The sequence below is a fragment of the Lygodium microphyllum genome, chromosome 26 (assembly GCF_053477565.2).
Source record: "Lygodium microphyllum isolate KBCC chromosome 26, Lygodium_microphyllum_v1.1.10, whole genome shotgun sequence".
Taxonomy (NCBI): Eukaryota; Viridiplantae; Streptophyta; class Polypodiopsida; order Schizaeales; family Lygodiaceae; genus Lygodium; species Lygodium microphyllum.
In genome coordinates this window covers 1,127,957-1,148,399 of record NC_141160.1, presented here as the reverse complement: position 1 = coordinate 1,148,399, position 20,443 = coordinate 1,127,957, and the positions used below count along the sequence as shown (strand labels likewise).

The 20,443-nt window shown below is 45.1% G+C and overlaps 1 protein-coding gene across 1 annotated transcript in view; it reads left to right on the top strand.

Annotated features, from left to right (window-relative positions):
* Nucleotides 1-425: 425 nt before the first annotated feature.
* Nucleotides 426-20,443, top strand: part of LOC148012938 (Peroxisomal membrane 22 kDa (Mpv17/PMP22) family protein) — a 32,844-nt gene continuing 12,826 nt past the window's right edge. Inside the window, exons 1-2 of the mRNA XM_087668022.1 lie at nucleotides 426-766; nucleotides 1,264-1,410. Of these exons, the coding sequence (XP_087524148.1) occupies nucleotides 485-766; nucleotides 1,264-1,410 (429 nt within the window). The 5' untranslated portion in view covers nucleotides 426-484. The remainder of the gene's footprint in view (nucleotides 767-1,263; nucleotides 1,411-20,443) is intronic.

Sequence of the window (20,443 nt, the reverse complement as noted above, 5' to 3'; positions counted from 1 at the left end):
CATTGGTAATGAATGAGAAGTGTGAGAGGATTGGTGGGGGTTCAATTCCTATTAGTCTTGCAGGCCACTTTTTGGAGAAAAGTGTTGTCGTCTTGTACATTGGACGCGCTCGAATTTCGAGACGGGAGAGATCCCCCGCCCAGAAGTGTTCTCTGTTTGCAAAAATCGGGCCCAATGGCTTTTTGACACGTAAGGCAGTGGACGCCTTTTTTCCACCGGTGTGTATCAGACCTGAGAGGGAGAGAGCTGGAATATATTATTAACTTATTTTTTACATTTTCGAGTTTTAAAAAAGGCAAAATTAATAAAGAAAAGCAACCTATGGCTGTGCGTGTTAAAACATTGCCGGGTTCTGAAGCAAGTACAGGAACCCGTGACATAGGTGACGGCTACAGTGTGGATAGCTCGGTCCTATATAGTCCTAAAAAATTTCAAATTGCATGGAGGAGGAGGCAGAAGAAGAGCAAGGAAGGACGAGGAGGAAATGGTGTTCCCGGGAGGGGGTGAGATCGGGGGAGCCTTAAGGTGGCGCCCCAATCTCAATCTCCCTCATCACGGGCACATCGCCCCTACTAAGTCCGCACGGACCGACAACCTCCACAGCAGCAACGGCGGCGACCATTCTGTCAACCCCAAGAGACCCATGAAAAGGTTCCCTCTGAAAGCAGCCCTCACATCGGGTGTCCTGGCTCTCACGGGCGACACTGCTGCCCAGCTGCGGTCTCGATGGATCTCCACTCACAGTGAGAGCACATCTTCTGGAGAGGTGAATTGTTGTTGTGATCTTGAACAATATCCATGTGGGTGGTTTTTTATTTGGGTCAATAACGTTGCCTTAGCTTCTCCCATGAGAGTACATGCTGGCGATCGCTCCTGAGGGCAAACGCAGACATACGTGCGTGCTATCATTCTTAGTGGCTCCTGGAAACACAATAATAATCAGTGGCTGGAACACATGTATCTGTGTCTTGGATTTGGTGAATATAGGGTCCTGAAACACAATTTGCACAACGATTGTTAGTGTCTCAAACACATTGCGTCTTGGGATTTCTGAAGACTTAATGCGTGCAATGATAGTCAGTGGCTCAAAAAGATGTACTTATCTCTTGAATTTGGTAAATATAGGTCGAAAAGTAAAAAGACTAGATCCGTCACTTTGTTACTGCATTCCTCAATTGTCATGGTTATTGTCACGTTTGCCTTTAATATACTCATATATGATCAATTTCTCACGTTATTGCTTCTTGAATATTGTCTCTACAGAATACAAAACTTCTAAATCATGATTGGCTTCGGGCACTACGGATGACAACCTATGGGTTCTTTATCTATGGGCCAGCTTCTCAGGTTTGGTATAGCTTCCTGGATAACACGTTTTGGCAGAGAACGCTAAGAAATCTTTCCCTAAAGGTACATAGCTTCTTCCTCTTCACAGATACGTTTGTGGGTTGATGCCATTGCTTAATAAACTAGCAAATTGTTCAAACTGTAAGTATCAGAATATACTTGCCAATTGAACCTTTTAACTCACAATATTGTCACAATCTTCCAAGTGAATTCCTGCCTTCCTTGCATATTATGAGTGCCTATATGTATTTCCATTTCAGCAGGGTCAATAAGAGACCTTGAGAGTGTCTTGCTCGTAGCCAAAGTGTTCCTTGCATATTGTGATTTTCTATGATTCCCCATTTCAGCAAGTATGCAATTGCGAGTTTTTGTGGGAAAACTAAAGGGTTCCCTTGTCGTAGAAAGTCTATGTAACTTGACAGTTTTTGCATGATAGGGAATCTAGCTTCATATACCTAGTTAAATCAAACAAAGTAATTGAAAACAAATGTATACGGAGTGGTTGAAAGGAAGAACAGGGTGATTATGGAGGCAACTAGGGCCATGTTGAATGAGAAGGATAAACCATTGTTTTATTGGGCTGAAGTGGCACTTACGATTGTCTATGTTATGGATAAAACACCTACAGCAGGAATATATGAAAAGACACCTTATGAGCAGTTGTATGGCTACAAGCTTGACATCCGATATCTGAAAGTATATGGTAGTATTGCCTATGTTCATGTTCTAGATGACAAATGGAAGAAACTTGACCCTACAGCAGTGAAGTGTGTTTTCCTTGGATACTCACATGAAAGAAAGGCATACAAGTGCATTGTTACGACTACTCAAGAGATATTGCTCAACCATGACATCGTGTTTGATGAGTTAGCATCTTGATATGATGCTAAGCAGGCTACAATATACGATGACGCTTCGTTGGGCATGTTTGCTGAAAATGGATAGCAAGACAATATGTCTACTAGTGGATCTGCTCAAGATGCATTTGGTTGTGTAAATCCTTGGATAGGCAGGCTACAGAGCCACGAGTCTCCTGTTGAGCTAAAATATGCATTACTTGTTGATTAGCCTCTTAAACAGCCCCAAAACACACTAAAAATGCTCTTTTAGAGTAAAACCCTAAAACGGGGAGCGGTTCGAGAGAGTTCAATGGAAATCCTAAAACAGGGAGCGGTTCGAGAAAGTTTAGTGGGAACCCTAAATTTTGGGGCGCCCTTCCACATCTATAAATAGACAGGTTGTCCCCATTCAACCATTATTCTTGTTTGCAGGTTACACCAGCCCACACACCCTTTGCTGCTGTTGGCGCTCAATTTCTAGCTTGCAGCCCGCCTCCATCTGTTGTCCAATCATCATCGACTGCAGCCACATCATCTTCAGCCTGTCCATTGCTATAGGCGACATCTCTCAGCTGCTGGCGACTGCTCTAAACTGTCCCAGATTGCTGTTCAGCCTGTTGTCTATCATCTCTAGGGTCAGCCAGCCTGCGTTTTCAGCATTGCAGGCCCTGATGCTCTTAGACACTGTTTCCAGCAGGTTGTGCACAGTTTCCAGCCCCCGATCGGTGATACACTATTGCGTTTACCAGTTTCCAGCCTCCAGACTGCTGCATTTTGGTAACCAGTCTGTTGCCATTCACTACTCAGCACTCCTACACTCCGATTGGCGGTCATAGACTTGGGATTCGGCTTTGGTGGACGTCACACATTGACATTGCTTTGCCCTTGAGCACACTGTACACTCTTACATTCATTTACAGCATTCATTCACTTAAGAGTTGTGTTCTCTCTCTCCCTTCTTCTGTTTGTGTTTGAGTTTTTGTGTTTGAGTTTTGAGTTTTGCGTTTAGGGTTTGAGTTTTGCCCTCTGTGTCTGTGTCTGTGTCTTTGTGTTTCTGTCATGGTCGTATACCCTGTGTGTCCTCAGTGCAAACCCTAGTAGTCTTCTTAACATCTCTATCCACTGACATGGATATGTCAATGAGGGGGAGAGATCGAGGAAAGAGAAGGCTTTTAATGATGCTACAAGTCCATTGACTTTAGGATATGAATCTTCTGAGAGTCTAGATAGCGAGTTTGGCATGCCTGCAGTGGTTATACCTAGAGTTAAGTAGAGATACATACTGTCTCATGAGAGAGTAGAATCTAGCTCACCTCCATTATGGAGATCACAAAGAGAAAATAGCTCTTCTCCGTCCGTTATGGAGATCACAAAGAGAAAAGAAGTAGGTGGATAGGCCATTTGGGTGAAATCTAGAGCAAACTCGAGGAATTTATTTCTTGTGTTGTAGTATATGGTACAAGGCCTTTGCTTGCTAGAATTCTTGCAAATGCAAAATAAGAAAAGAGTAGAAAATATAAATATGTTATGAAGAGATCCTCCTCCAGCAAAGCTCTATCCCAACACACAATGATAAATGATTCTAGGTATTTTACAAAATTCACCATTCTCAAATCTTGAAAATATAGTTACCAGGAACGCGGAATGGGACCCCCTGGAATGGGGGAAACGCCCAAAGTGAGAGTGTGTGTATATATATATATATATATATATAGAGAGAGAGAGAGAGAGAGAGAAAGAGAGAGAGAGAGAGAGAGAGAGAGAGAGAGAGAGAGAGAGAGAGAGAGAGAGAGAGAGAGAGAGAGAGAGAGAGAGAGACTCAGTACATTCGTTTCATGTTATGGAAGGACTCCTTGCATGCAGGCATCTCATGGATTTCTTGGTCGCATGTATGTACCCCCAAACGTATGGGTTGTGGGGCCATTTTGAATGCCGAAACCCATATGTTGGCACTTCGTTGGTCGCTTTTTCGTGCTATGTGCTTGGATCATCACCCGTGGGTCTTTATAGCTCGTTATTTTCTAGAGGAACATGGACTTGTCCTTAGAAGCTTCTTAAAGAAGCTTCTAAAAAGCTTCTGGTTGGGCAGATCCACATGGAAGATGGAGGGGCTTGGAGTATCTGTGGCATGCATGCTCGTCTGTGTGCAATCTGCATCTGAGTCAGGTCCTCATCCATGAAGATGGGAGCCCCAGTCATCCCTCCGAGCGAAATCCGCTTCCGAAAGAAAGCGGCTATGTCCTCCGGTGTGCTCATATGTAATATCATAGCTCTGACCCTGGTAGTATCTCGTCCTGCACGCCATGCCTGAGTAAAGGGCATGCTCGTGTACCCTAGTCGGGTGCATAGCCCACGTGCGTCCTCCTTCGGAGAGGCCCCTTCAGGGAGCTTGGTAATACGCACGTTCAATCTACGCGCGTTCCTGAGCCTCTCCTCCTCTAAGGTCTCCTGAACCCAGACTACCTCCTCTTTATTTTCTTCTTGGACCTCCTTCTTAATGTTCTTCTTCACTACCTCAATCCACCCCTCCTTATTCCCTTCTAATTCTTCCTTCATGTTTGCTTTGATTTTTTCCTCCCATCCCTCTCTCGAAGCCTCAACTTCGGTTTTAATGCATACCTGGAGGTCCTCTCGGCATTCCTTCGTGATAGCCTCTCAGAGATCCGCTTTGAAATCTGCGTCCTCTCTTGCCTCCCGTAGATGTGACACTTCCGTTAGTAGCTTGTCCAGGTCGGTTTTGAGATCCCTCTTCTCTTCCGTGAGAGAGAGAGAGTCAACACTTGTCTTAGAATCTAGAGAGAGAGATCATATCAACCATAATTCGTGAAATTAGAATCTAGAGACATAATAATCAAGTTTCAACAATAATAAAGATTCAGAACATTGTAACCAACAATGGATTGTTGCATTCATAATTCAACATTGTAATCAACAATGTTGCATAAGTCCAACTGGCAACAAGCGTGTAAAACACAAAATATGCACTAAACTTTAAAGCCATAAATAGTAAAGATCCAAGTTACAAGAGCTCCAATTTCCAAGTCAATACTCTGAAGTTCCAAAAGGCTAGCTACTAAGTGCTCTGATTCATGGAAGATGGCTCCATTGCGTGTGAATGCTCATCCTGCTGAACAACATCTTGCCCATCACCATCACCATCACCATCACCATCACCATCACCATCACCATCGTCATCTTTTTTCCAACGTATAAAAGAATCAGCCTTTGCAACTGATGTACGAGCTAGCAAGCGAAGATTGGAGCTCACATAAACTAGGTCATTCGTCTTCATTGTACCAAGACGATTTCTCTTCTTTGAGTGAATGTGATTGAATGAGCTCCATAGTTGCTCTAAACAAGAAGAGCTAATTGTTTGGCTAAGAATTCGAATAGCCAAACTCTGCAACTCTGGAGCTTCTGCCCCATAGTCCTCCCACCATAAAGCATCCCCAATATTTGTCTTGTCTTCTAGTGCATCCTCTGTACCAAACATCCCTAATGTTTGCCGATATACAGAGAGCTGATTTTTAATTTTGTGTTGCATTTCACGGCTAGGATAAAGCCTTGTAAGCAATGTATTCCAAGCCTTGACCACCTCAAGGTCTCTTTCTTGCATCTTTCCTTGAAACTCAAGATCAAGCATATATGCTGCAGCATGGATAGGAGAGTCATACTCATTCCATCTGTTGATGCATAACTCCTTGGATCTGCTGATACCTATCTGCATTTGGTTCCAAACTCTCCAATCTCTCAATCATGCGATCGATACCTTCATAGATCTTTCCAATGCATGGATCCATGTCATTTGCAAGCCTCAACATGTGCATAATAGGATCAACCATTTGGTTGGTGCGATTCACCTCATCCCAAAAATCTCTATTAGAGACATATGCATTACATAACACAGCAGTAGCAGTGGCAGCCCCAGCCCAATTTTCATACCCATCACTAGCAAATAGCTCCCTAATTGCATCTTTGCAATAGTGTAATCGACCAAGCATAAGAAAGTTATATGCAAATCGTGTATCCGAGTATTTCAGAAGTTCTTTGTCACTTCTCTTGCGAAACTCAGCATGCAAGTACTGATGATTACATATAAATGTGATAATCTTGTTGCGTTTTGCAACAAGAGATGCAATCCATGGCAAGTCTCCAATATCCTTCAACAAGTTATTCAAGCAATGCGCCATGCATGGACTAAAGGTGATATGTGGATACATTGCCATTAAAATGTTTCCTGTTCCCCTGTCTGTAGGTTCACCATCTGCCACAAATTGCACTATATTTTTTGCTCCAACAGCCTGCACTGCCTCGCACCACTCGGATGCCAATACAGCTGCACTCTTTCCAGTCTCTGAAGCATCATGACTACCAATGAAGTATACAACCCCACAAGAATATGCGACAACACCATGTATGGATCTATGGCGTGTGTCACTCCATCCATCTGCTATCAATGTCACTCCATTTTTTGCCCATTGATTGCGAATATTTGCTGTTGCAATCTCTATGGCTGCTTTCTCCTTCTGAAGCAATGTAGTCTTGATAGTTTCTGATGAAGGGGGCTTGTATGTGGGTCCATACTCTGCAATCTTTGTCACCATATTTAAAAAATAAGGTGACCTGGCTGATTTGAATGCAATATGGTCATGGTAAAAAAAGCGTGCCACTGCTGTATCTGTTTCCTATTTTTTCTTTGGTTCCCATGAAGTGTGCAATGAACTCTGTTTAACACCACGACCTGATGCCATTGATGGCCAACGAGAAGGCTGCGTATCCACTAATCCTGGTGGTCTTTTGCATGAAGCACCATGCCTTGTTGGCCTTGGAGTCCATGTTGTTGGATCCACTGCTATATTTGGCGTCCTCCTGGCATGTGAATTTCCCATAGAAGTGGCTATGCAGTCAAGTAACTCCTGCCTTTTCTCAATTGATACATTGGTGCAAAAACGCACCTCTTTCCCCTTCTCATGTAGAAGATGGGTTCTCACTTTATCAGCCCCACTAGTGCGAGCATAAGAGCAAAGTTTGCATTTCCAAGGGTGATCCCCTCCACCTCTCAATGGCACCCCTGCATCTATCTCATCCCACCATGACCAAGTAGTGCTTTGACTTCGTCCAGTTGTTGACGAAGTACCTGTTGAGGATGATGAAGATCCCATAGATGTCAATGCTGCCATCTATATAGAAGTGACAAATAATCAGGAAACTTCAATGAAATTACAGAAATTTGCAGCCAAAATTTCAACATCCATGTGTCAAAGTTCAATGAAATTGCAGAAATTTCAACCAAAGTTGAAAGTTCAATGAAATTGCAGAAATTTCAGCCAAAATTTCAACACGAGCGTTGAGAATCAAGATTCCTCGGACCTCACTTAATCGCAATTGTGGGCAGGAGTTAGGCCAAGCAGGCAAGAGAGGTGGGCCGTACACGAGGTAGGTGGGAGAGGTGGGCGGGCGGGAGTAGGCACGGCCCAGGTGAGGTAGGTGTGATAGGCGGAGCAGCTGAGTGAAGCGGGAGTAGGTGGGCGACAGGTGAGGAGATGCGGGAGTAGGCGGGCGATAGGCGGGAGAAGCGGCACAGGCTAGTGATAGGACCAAGCGAGTCGCAACATAGGCGGGTGACAAGTGGATGGGAGCAGGCGCGGGAGTAGCGGGCGACAGGTAAGAGTAGCGAATGACTCGTTTTTTTTAAATTATAAAAAATTTTGTTGCTAGGGAATGGGGCAGGAAATGTTTCGCCAGCGTTTCTTGGGCTCGTACCTCTCGGAACACGCTAATCTGTTCCTATGTGCCGAAACGGGCGTTCCCTGTCTCTATGCTTGAAAAACTCTTCCACATCTACTTTTTTATTGAGAGGTGTGCATTTTAGACTCATGGTTGTGTCATGCATTCTTTACCCACAGTTGCACATACTTCATGATGCATTGGGCCAAAGGGTTGCTATCTCTAATAGCCACTGTTTCTACAATGTTGAAGCTTTTGGTAACAATAGCAATTAGTGGGAATTGGAAAACATTGGAAATTGAAATATAATGCTAAGCGTAACTAAGACAACCTTAGAACACAAATGTGGATGAATGTGGAGTGCATAGGAAACTAGGTGATCAAATGGCTACTATGAAGTAGGGTCTTTCTCTTAGCAATCGTGTTTGTTATGCTTGGTCATCTCTTGCTTGTGAGCCTCAGTCTAACTTTTAGACGGGGACACTAGAAGCTCTGACATGTGTTATGTGCTTTGACAGAAGAGGCAGCTTATTCTCGAGCATGGATTTCTTATTCCAGATGAGTTTTGTGTGCATTTCTTGCATTTCCAGTGAGTTACCAACCCCTACCAATGCCTACTTGTCTCCGGACTACCCAGGATGCCATGTCATCATTTTTTGGATTTTTCTGTGTAGTCGGATTGCATTTACGTTCAATGATTTTGATGACTTTGACGAGGAGATCTCTCATCACTCCTTTGCAAGGCGGCATGATTACTGCGAAGATTCGATATTTGGGAGTTTGTTACCCACCCTATTCCTCGTCCAATGGAGGATCCTTAAGTGGGATCCATGATGGATTGTTACGGGATTTGGCTCAATTCTAGAGCTCAATCTTTTCTCTTTATGAGCTTACAGGATTTTGTCTTGGTGCATGTGCGTAGGTTGTGGAAAGTAGTGGAAGTCTGGACAAAGCTTGCTTCTTATACTATCAAAATACATTTGCCCATTGGATTACTCTTGAGAGGAAATTACAGGTGCTTGCCATTGATGACTCTTCTTCCATGAAGGATCACATCAATAAGTTGGAGGATATGAGGGATGAGCTTTCTTCCCTTAGTAGGATCATCTCTTCATAGGATATGGCCATGATTCTTTTGACTTAGCTGCCCTCTTAAAAATAGGATGCCTTCTATAGTAGCCTTCTCACATTGAGGACCTGTGAGACTCTCTATGGGAGGAGCTTGCCCCTCTCATCTTGGAGCATGACGAGCGCTTGAAAGAGGTAGCCAATGGATCCAACTCCACGAAAGCTTTTACTGTAGGTATAGGAGGAAGGAAGAAGAAGGAGAAAACAAAGGCCAAGCCTAAGGAGACATGGGAGTATTCTTTAGGCTTTGACATAGATTTAGTGAAACCTTGATACCCACATTGTGGAAAGGGGACACATCTCGAGGCAAAGTGTTGGAAGAAGTACTCTCACCTTTATCTGGGAGTGAAGGATGGAGCCGTGGCATCCAGACCTTCCTCTATCTCTACACTAGCTATTACCCATGAGTCTGTGTTTCTTTATATCCATGTGGTGGAAGAGCCTTCTTTAGTGGTTAACTTGTCTTCAAAGAGCCCTTGGCTGATTGACAGTGGTGCTTCAAGTCATATGACTCCACTAGGTGATGTGCTACAGGATCTTCGTCCATTTGAGGGTTTAATTACTGCTGGTGACATTTGTTCGGTGCTTATTAGTGGTGTTGGCACTTTGCCGTTATTGTGCCAGATTGTTCCTCTAGCTCCATTTTGGAAGTCCTACATGTTCCAGACTTGGGCTTTCCTCTCCTCTTTGTTTATGGCCTGACTAGACTTGGTACCCAGGTCGTCTTCATCGGGCAAGCCGTGTTTATTGAGGTTTCTACTTCAGGAGCTGTTTTAGTGACAGGTTGGCAAGAGATTGGGCTTTACAAGCTTCATTCTCCTTCTCTTATGCAGGGTTCTTTGCAGCAATTGTCTATTATTGCACCCATTCCCACTTGTGTATCATCTATTCCACAGGTTCCTTCCCATCCCCCACCCTCTCCTTTGGTGGTTTCTTCGTACCCTCCATCCCTTTTAGAGGGGGACGATCTCAGTGATGTGGCTGTGGATTTCTTAGCCCCTAGTGTTTTAGAACAGGCTTCCCAAGATTGCGAGGAGCTTCTTCCTCAGTGGTCTATATCGGCGAACTTCATCGGCATTGGCACTCCTCATGTCACCCTTAGATCCATTTCTTCTTTGGCCTTCAGCCCCATCCAAGATCTGAGAGGGGGGTGTCAGTAGTCGTGTTTGTCATGCTTGGTAATCTCTTGCTTGTGAGCCTCAATTTGAGTTAGACGGGGACATTAGGAGCTTTGATATGTTTGTTATGTGCTTTGACAGAGGAGGCAGCTCATTCTAGAGCAGGGATTTCTTCTTCCAGTTGAGTTTTGTGTGCAATACTTGCATTTCCAGTCAGTTTCCAGCCCTTGCCAGTGCCTGCCTGCCTGCCTCTGGATTGCTGCCCGGGATGCCACATCATCATTTTCCGGATTTTTTTGTGCAGTTGGACTGCATTTATTGCAGTCCCAGGCTAATTCTCAGCAGGTCAGCCAGATTTAGTTGCTGGTCGGCCAGTTTTGGGGGTCTTTTGCAATATATAGCTGCCCCCCACTAGTTGGCAGATCATCTTCTTCTGTTCCTTGGCAGGTGCTCCATTAGGTGGCTGCAATCTTCTCTGTCTCTAGAGTGGACAGCAGGCTGGATATTCTCCATCTCCGTCACGTCACCATCACCATCGGTGCTACTATCATCATTTCAGCCTGATCCAGTACCCTCACTAATGCGTCGGGATGTATATCGGGACTGATTAGTCTTTTCCTTTGTATTCAGCATTCTTTTCAGTCAGTGCAGATTTCTTTCATCATCTCTTGCTGTCTGTCTGTCTGTCTCTCTCTCCATGTTCGTGTTCTCTTTTGTTGTGCACTCTCGCACTTCATGCCCTTTGTTTTGAATCTATCCACAACTAGGACACCTAGACACTACCATCCTTTAGATTGCAGATTTCAACTAAGTGCATTGTAGAATCACCCTTGCAACTGTTGTGGGATTGGTAGCTCATATGGCAAGATAGATGTATAATGTGCACATTGACTAAAGGTCAATTAACTAGATTTAGAATGCAATTGGCTTGTCACACCATAGAAAGACCACTCAAGGAAGGAATGCAAGTCAAAACGAAATACTAAGAAAGCATAACTAAAGTGAGAGCCAATAGTACTCAAAGGGGAGAAGATCATAATTGAACAAGACAGAGAATAAAACGAATAGTTTATTGTGTCTATCCAGTCGTCGACGAGGGCAGCAAGGCGAGTTTCCAAAGCATCTTCAGTGCTAAAGACCACTCTGTCCCAACTACGATCAAGATAAGATATGTCTTCCTTGAGAGATCACATTACTACCTCCATTCCCTTGCCTTAGCTCATCACTCTCGTCGAAGCCCTAATTGATTGAGAAGAGCTCGAAACAATGTCTCGTTCAAGTTCAAATGCTAAAAACCTAGATTTGGGCCCACAAAGTTTCCATTGGACGTCCAACATTAATCATGCAATATGACCAGCATATGAGGGTAGAGTATGCGGGGACATCTTAAAGCAGATAGCTAGGCTGACTTGGTCATGTTGGTGCTTTAATTGCCTGTAATAGTACCCTTGTAAAGGCTTAGTTGTTATCACACTAGTCTAAGGTTTGGAAGGGCACATATTTGCATGCATATGAAGGAAGTTGAGGTTGTGGCCTTTCTTGGGAAAAAGGAAATTGAGCCTTGGTTCTCTATCCTATAATTCTGCAGTTGGATTCGCTGCTTTAGTTGTTGAAGGTTTTGCAAGTCTGTAGTATTTTGATAGATGTTTCTTGATTTTTGTGTCTCTCTCTCATTCTATGCAATTATTCTCTAAGTCTCATTGTGTGATGTAGTCTCATAATGGTCATTGGTGTTTTTGCTAGTATATTGTAATCCTCTTACAGGTTTGCACTTTGCCTAGAGAAGTTCCGCAGCCCTTTTAGTATTTTTGTTCTTAGAATTAGGGTTGGACTTTGAGCCTTGTGAATTAAAGTTTACATCCTCACCAACTTGCTAGTCTTGAAATAGAGCTTGAAACCAAAAGGGCAGTAGATCCTAACACTGCTGCTTTTAATCAACACTTCAGACAATCAGAAAGCCACAACATAGATGGAGGTAGATGGATCATGGCCTGTGCACAAATGATACATCATGAGAGAATGAAAAATGCAAAGATGGTGGAGAGTGATGAATGACATGGGTTATGAATCTTAGGCGTGCCAAATATTGAATGAGCAATGAAGTGTGTACATGTGATGGCTATAAATAGCCTCTAGATGAAAAATCGCAACTTGGTCGAGGATGTTCTACCTAACCAGCTAGTCTGACCTAAAATGGCATTGTTGACATTTGGCATGTCATGGTTTAATTATAGATCATCTGTAAAAAAAAAAAGACTAAGAGACTAGAGAGATAATAGGGTTTGTGGAGAGAAACACAGTGTGTACGACAAACATCAAGAGAGAAGAGAAACTCAGAAACACAAGAAGAACATGGTGATGATGTCAAAAAAAGGGTATGCTCTGATACCATGTCAAAAAATGACAAAGAGACCAAAGAGACAGTAGGGTTGTGGGGAGAAACACAATGTGTATGGCAAACACTGAGAGAGGAGAAACTTATAAACACAAGAACACGGTGATGCTACATTGAATTATGCTATGAGAAGAAAAGTTGATACAACGCACAATGAAGGGAGTGAAACACAGTCCTTCGGGCAGTGGGCCATCAAAGTAATCATTGGAAGGTGAATGACAATTGTTGAAGGAGCAAACCACCGTCCTTTGATGTTGTCAAAGATGGGGAGGATGATCACTGGCTGTGGAGGGAGTGAATTGCAATCCTTTGATGCCAGGGAGATGAGCCAGGCTACAAACGCAAATGCTAAAGCCTAGAATGCTGAAAATGCAAATTGTAGAATGTTGATGCTTGTGTGGGAAAGGTTGCCAGATGTAGAGGCGATGCTTGATAATGGCAAACACAAAGTGGACTGTGGATGATGACGCCAGTAGGTGGAGATTGGCGCTTGTATGTAGAAACTCGATGCCAAGCTGCAGAAGATGTTGCCAAGGTGTGAGAAGTCCTTCAAAATGCCAAACATAGATGCCAAGGTGATACCAAATGTGGAAGAGGTGACGCTTGCTGGTGGAGATGCTCCTCGGATACAAAATGAAAACAAGAACTTGTCACCAGATGTGGGAGTGATGATGCTAGGCAGGAGATGGTGGAAGAAGGCCATGAACTGCGATGTCCTTTGATAGGGGTGTGGGCAGTAGCGGCGTGAGGAGAGAAGAGTGTCAGAGTGACAGAAGAAGAGGGTGAATAATGATTGAAGTGAGATATGGAATGAATGAAGTGATTGCCTATTTATAGGCATAAGTTGTCTAGGGCGGTGCACCATTGAGTGGGCGCCTATTGAAAAAATGACCAAAATGTGGACATCGGCCCTTTTTGGGGTTGTCAGTGTGAAACCCTAACTGAAGTGTATATAACCGAAGAAGTGGTTTCTCAATATCCCCTCTCAAGTCCAAAAAGGAAGGAAGAAAGAGGAGCGAAGAGAGAGACAATGAAGATGTAGAGGACCTCTGAGATTCAAGATTGCCACTTAAAAGGTAACTTGTAGTAAGGAACAATAGACAGGATGAATCGAAGAATTGGATTCCACCTTGGGAAAGAAGCCTCTAGTTTCATAACTCCATGCTAGAAGGAATTTGAAGGCCTTGTCACCAAGTCGTGGCTATGCAATCATTACAAAATTCGAAACCAGAGCCTTTTATATCAAATCTCCCTAAAGAGGAGAGAATCTAAAGGCCCTTTTGGCTCATATGGCCAAGTCTTTTGTGCGTGAGTTCCATCTGTGAATGAACTTCAGCCATAGCCAAGAACTTGCCAAGTAATTCTTTACAATGCAAATAATACAAAGTCCCCTTTTTGGTGTCTTTAACAATCAGCATAGAGCCCTTGCGGACCTCCCAAAATCCACCACCAAAGGTTGTAAAATACCCTCTTGTGTCAAGCTGCCCAATTGACAGTAGACTTTTCTTTATGCCAGGTACATATTTGACATCTTGTAAAATCAGCTTTTGGCTGTTTTCAAGAACTAGATGAATGGTATCTACACCCTCTATTTGACATGCATAGTTGTTGCCCAAGTAAACCTTGCCTAGGCAACCTGCAGTGCATTCAGAAAATGAGTCCAAGGAGGGAGTAACATGAAAAGAGGCACCGCTGTCCACTATCCATGATTGGGACAGCCCATCATGAGTTGAAAGTAAGGTATCAATTACTTCCTTTTTGGTGATGTGCATATCACCTGCTACTGCCATAACGTCTACATTGCATGAGGCTGCAACAAGTATCTCTCCAGTGTGAGAGAGCTCTTCAATGGCCACACTAGATGGAATATTTGCCTTTGGAACTTCTTTTGAGGGAGAGCTGTTATCATTTTTCTTGTCATCCTTCTTTTTCTTTTCTTGCTGTTTCTTTATTTCTTGCTCTTTCTTGTAATATCTGCACTCCAGCTTTTTATGCCCTTTACATCCACACTGATAGCAAGTAAAATCTGGTTGTTTGCCCTTGCTTTTACTTGTACTTTTGCCTTTATTTGTCGCATTACCCCTCTTCTCTAACCTACCTCTAAGATGATAGGTTGAACCACCGCTTTCTCCATTGGACTTTCTTCTAATCTCCTCATTGAGGATAGAGCCCCTAACACCATCATAGGTTAAAGTGGTGTTGCTGCTAAGTGATACAATCAAAGCCTTCGAGCTATAAAGTAAAGTCATCAGTAAGAAAATAGCTTTTAGTTTATCATTGAAGGGCTGTAGACCAAAGTCTTGCAACTGACTCAAAATCCGTGTGAAAGCACTCAAATGCTGGCTTAGACTCATCCAACTCCATGTTCACAAGCTTGCGCATGAGTTGTATTTTCATACGTATCCGTTAACTTTTTCCATACAACATAAGTTGTATCAAGACACTTAATGTCTGTAAGTACATCATCAGATACAACCATTTTAATGTATATAATGGCCTTCTTGTTGAGTCTAGCCCAATCCTCATTCGCCATAGTTGCAGGCTTAGTTTCCAAGAGAGCATCATCATACTCTTTGACAAACAAAATGCCTTGCATCCAGTCCTTCCATAGATCAAAGCCAGTGCCATCAAATCTCTTGATTCCAAGGAGGGACTTAGTGTCACTGCTGCTAGAAGCATCGGTGGCCACTTATCAGCAAAGTACCAAGTACCAATGCTAGAATTTATGACATCAAACAACAACCTGAATATTCAGCTAATTTCAGCTCAAAATTTCAGGAAATAAGAGCAAGGTTTAGTGCCACTGTATTACAGTTAGTCCCCAAATACAAGTACAGCAATAGAGGAAACGACTTTCAGCAATATAACTGAAATTTCAGCATACATTACATGCATACATTACTGCCAGGTGACCCCCACTTCAGCAAGGTCACCAAAAAATTACCTCTGCAACAAACCCAGATCTGCAAATGATCTCTAAGACTATTGCACCATGAATATTCAGCAATACATTAACTCAATAGGAGCTGCTTGACATGTATACTGCATATATATGTGTCCAAATCAACTTTTGATACACAAAAAATACCCAAACATTCTTTGCAAATTTTCCAAAATCTCACAAGTGGGAGATAAATGTTGGGGGTAAAGGCGCCTCCGCCTAGCCGCCCATGTATTACTTGTTAGAGATCATAGCCTGTTTGGAGGGTAGGCTGCTGCACAGTCGGACCAGCAGGCTGCTGCACAGTCGGACCAGCAGGCTGCTGCACAGTCGGACTGTGCAGTCGGACTGCCACGTGGCAGTCCGACTGCCTGCAGCCGATTTATTCCAAGCTGCGCCCTATTTTTGGCGCCCCAGTTCGTGGCTGTTTTCGACTTATTCCAAGCTGCGCCCTATTTTTGGCGCCCCAGTTCGTGGCTGTTTTCGACTATTTATAGTCGACGTTTCCAGCAGTCTGGCCACTCTTCTCTGTCGCAGATTACAGATCGGTGCCGTGCAGATTTCTGTCTCTATTCACAGATTTCAGACAGCAGACAGTGCAGACTGCAGCAGACTTCGAGGTGGACAGCAGGTCGCATCGTCGAGGTGGAGACACGCAGTCCAGCGCACTGCGCCCGTGTATATCTTTGTATTCAGCATTCTTTATACAGCAGATCTTCATTGTCCACTGTCTCTCTCTCTCCCTTCTCTCTCTGCGTTCTCTCTCTCTCAGTCCTACGCTTCCGCATCGCTGCACTCTGACATGGTATCAGAGCAGTGTTTGAGGGCTGACTGAGCGCAGAATCAACCTGAAGAGGAGTTTCCATCACGACACAAATTTGCGTTTTTTGCGTTTAAGGGCAGACAGGAGGGCTGCGCCTTGGAACAAGGCTGAAACGAGTGTGGGCGCACAGGAAAGGAGTACAGGTGGTGGATTTGCTGCTGTTTGACGCGGAGGAAGTTTGAGTTTTCAATCTAAAAGTGCAGGTTTTGTTTTTTTATCGCCTCCGGCGGGTGAAGAAGCTTTGGGACGCGGAAGAGCCTTAGCAGGCTGAGTTTACCCAGTCAGAGGGGGCTGCTTTTGCGTTTGAGAAGGCATTGCAGGTGAAGATGTCTACAGAGATGGACTTGGAGTTCCAGGCGATTATGGACCGGAAGGTGCCTGTCCTACCGGCTCTTCCTACAGATCAAAAGCTCGACGGCGACAACTACCGCATATGGCGCGTTATGATGTTGGCCATCCTTGAGTCCTATGATTTGGCGGAGTTGGTACAGGAGGATATTGACCGGCCTTCGGTAAGAGATGAGTCCAAACTCTCTTCCGATGCTCGTGCGGAGTTGGCCAGGGCCCAGTCTCATTGGGACAAACTGAATGCCAGGATTCGATCCTTTCTCTTTCTATCATGCACTACAGCCGTGATCGCTCACATCGAGCACTTGACAATGGCTCGTGAGATATGGCTGGAGCTTGATCAAATGTACAATCGGATGACCCTGATGAAGAGGGTTTCTTTGGAGGTACAGATGCGGACCTTGTCCGTCAATAAGTCTTCTTCGCTTAGGGAACACATTAACAAGCTAAGGCAGCTATAGATGCAGGTTCAGAATGCGGAGAAGCCGTTTTCCTCCGAAGACATGGCGATCACACTATTGTCCCAGTTGCCGCCACGATTCGGTACATTTTACTCTGCCCTTATTGCTTCGGGGCGAGAGTCTACTCTTCGGTGGGAAGAGTTGGTTCCTATGGTCTTGGACCAAGAGGAACAGTTAAAGGGACAGAATGCTTCCAAGTCGGAGGCGTTGACAGGTCAAGCCTCTCAGAAGAAGGGAAAGGACCAAAAGAAGAAGAAGGGGGATAACAAGTCCAAGAAGGACAAGGAGAAGGACAAGGACAAAGACTCCACATGTCATATTTGTGGAAAGACTGGCCATTGGAAGAAGGATTGCCCTGACAAAGACACGAAGGATACCAAGAAGAAGGATACCAAGGATTCTGGAGCGGTGGCTGCACCCTCATCAACTGCATTTCTACATTTAGTTGTCATTGAGGACGCTTCACCGAATGCTTCTGATGCTGCGATGACGGCTCCCCAAGCTCGAGAGTGGATTGTTGATAGTGGTGCCTCACGGCACATGACTTCTTCATCAGATGGTGTTGCCCAGCGACGACCTTCGCGTGGGCAGGTTCTCATTGGAGACAGCTCTTCAGTTTCTATTGCAGGTCGGGGTAAGATGCAGCTTATTCCGGATGGACGAGGTGGCACCCATACCTCAGAGGTTTTGCATGTACCAGGCTTAGGGTACCATCTCCTTTCAGTTCATAAGATTTGCTCCCTTGGTCTTTTGGTGGAGTTTGACAGTTCTACTGTGCGAGTCCTTGATCGTGAATCGAGGAAGGTTCTATCATCTGGATATGAGGAGAACGGCATTTACAAACTGAAGTCTTCCACTGCTCTCTCTACTCTTCTTCTTACCTCACAGTCACAGTCTGAATTATGGCATGCTCGGTTTGGTCACCTGAACTACGACTATCTTCGGAGGGCGTCACGTGGACAGCTTGTTCGCGGGTTGCCGGATATAGTGGTGAGCCAGCAGCCATGTGTCTCCTGCATACAGGGGAAGCAGGATAGAGATGCCATTCCCCACACCGCTTCGCGGCGGTCTACTTCACCGATGGAGTTAGTATCTACGGATCTATGTGGCCCTATGAGGAATGAGTCCCTGCGGGGGAGCTCGTACTTCATGCTGATCGTGGATGACTACAGCAGGATGACATGGGCCTATTTTTTGGCACTAAAGTCAGAAGCCTTCTCGCACTTCAAGGATTGGCTTCTCTTTGAGGAGAACCGATCAGGCCGGAAGCTGAAGACCTTGCGATCCGACAAGGGAGGTGAATTTGTGTCTAATGAATTTGCTCGGTTTTGTGCAGATAGAGGAATTCACCAGGAGTTTGCCAATACCAATACTCCTCAAGAAAATGGTATTCTTGAACGGAAGAACCGCAGTATGATCGAGATGGCACGCACCATGATGGAGCACCGACAGACCCCTCAGGTTCTGTGGGCCGAGGCTGTGGCTACTGCAGTCCACATCCTTAATCGATCCCCTACTTCGGCCGTGGAAGGGATGACTCCATTTGAGGCTTATTTTGGGACGAAGCTAGATGTTTCTTACTTTCGGGTCTTTGGGTGTGATGCCTATGTTCACATTTCCAAGACTCACCGTGACAAATTTGAAGCGGCTTCCCGAAAACAGGTATTTGTTGGCTACAGCTCCCAGTCCCAAGGCTACCGACTGTATGATCCCGTCAAGCGGGATGTATATACTAGTTGTGATGTGCGGTTTGTGGAGGTTCCGGCTTCTTCAACGGGTGATGAGCATCCCGTTCTTGGAGATCCAGGGGAGAGTTGGGCTCCTTCTACAGTTCCACTGGAGCCCGTGCCTTTTGATTATGATTCTGTTTCTGACACAGAGTCTACTGTTCCACCGGACCCTTCTGAGGAGTTACCCCCGGTGGACATTCCAGAGTCTTCTGCTGATGGAGAACGAAGAGGGGAGGTTCGGCCTCCTCCTCGCTGGGCCCGTGACACACTCCGTGATTCAGGGATCGAGGGGGTTCCTGAGGAGTGGGGACCGCAGGATGGTCCGCGGCGGTCACGGAGGCACCAGGCGCATTCTTCGGAGCTTGTTTGCTCCAATTATTGTTTGATGTCCCGTGTTATGCAGGATCGAGAGCCCACCTCCGTGAAGGAGGCTTTACAGTCCGCCCCATGGAAGAAAGCTATGGAAGCTGAGTTGGAGGCTATTGAGAGGAATGGCACTTGGTCACTTGTGCCACGCCCCCCGAAGAAGAAGGTGATTGGAGTCAAGTGGGTCTTCAAGACCAAATATCTCAGTGATGGTACTTTGGATAAGCACAAGGCTCGCCTTGTTGCTAAGGGTTTTGCCCAGCGCCTAGGGATTGACTGTCATGACACCTTTGCCCCCACAGCTCGTATGGCAACCATTAGAGCTGTTCTTGCTTTGGCTGGCCATAGGAGATGGCCTGTTTATCAGTTGGATGTGAAGTCGGCCTTTCTGAATGGTGATTTGAAGGAGGAGATCTACGTTGAGCAGCCTCCTGGCTTTGGTTCTTCAGATGGGAAAGTCTACAGGTTGAAGAAGGCCCTGTATGGCCTCAAGCAGGCCCCGCGAGCTTGGAACGAGAAGATTGATTCGTTCCTCCAGTCTCAGTTGGGATATCGGCGGTCCAAGGCCGATCCGCAGCTGTATGTTCACACTTCCGAGGATGGTTGTGTGCTGTTTGTATTATATGTTGATGATTTGATTGTCACAGGTGATGATGCACAGCAGTTCCAGGAGACAAAGTCAGCTTTACATCGGACGTTCGAGATGACGGATTTGGGGCTACTCCATTTCTTTTTAGGCCATGAGATTTATCAGTCTCAGAGGGGGATCTTTCTCTCCCAACAGAGATATGTACAGGAGCTCTTGGTGTCTTTTGAGATGGAAGATTGTCGGGTCCTCTCTACTCCTATGGATCCGAACTGGAAGGCCACTTCCCATTCAGCTTCTCCTTTGGCGGATGCGTCCCGCTATCGACAGTTGATAGGGTCCTTGATTTGGCTTCTCAACACGAGGGTTGATCTATGTTTTGCTGTTGGGCTCTTGGCCGGGTTCATGAGTGAACCTAAGACGGTGCATTGGCAGGCTGCTCAGAGGATACTTCGGTATCTGAGGGGGACGTCTGATTTGGGGATTCATTACCCCGCAGGGACAGATGGGTCAGATCTTGTACTTGCAGGTTGGAGCGACTCGGATTGGGCCGGTGACGTGGACCACAGGCGGTCTACAACAGGTTACTGCTTTACTTTGGGTGCAGGTGTTATTTCGTGGAGTAGCAAGAAGC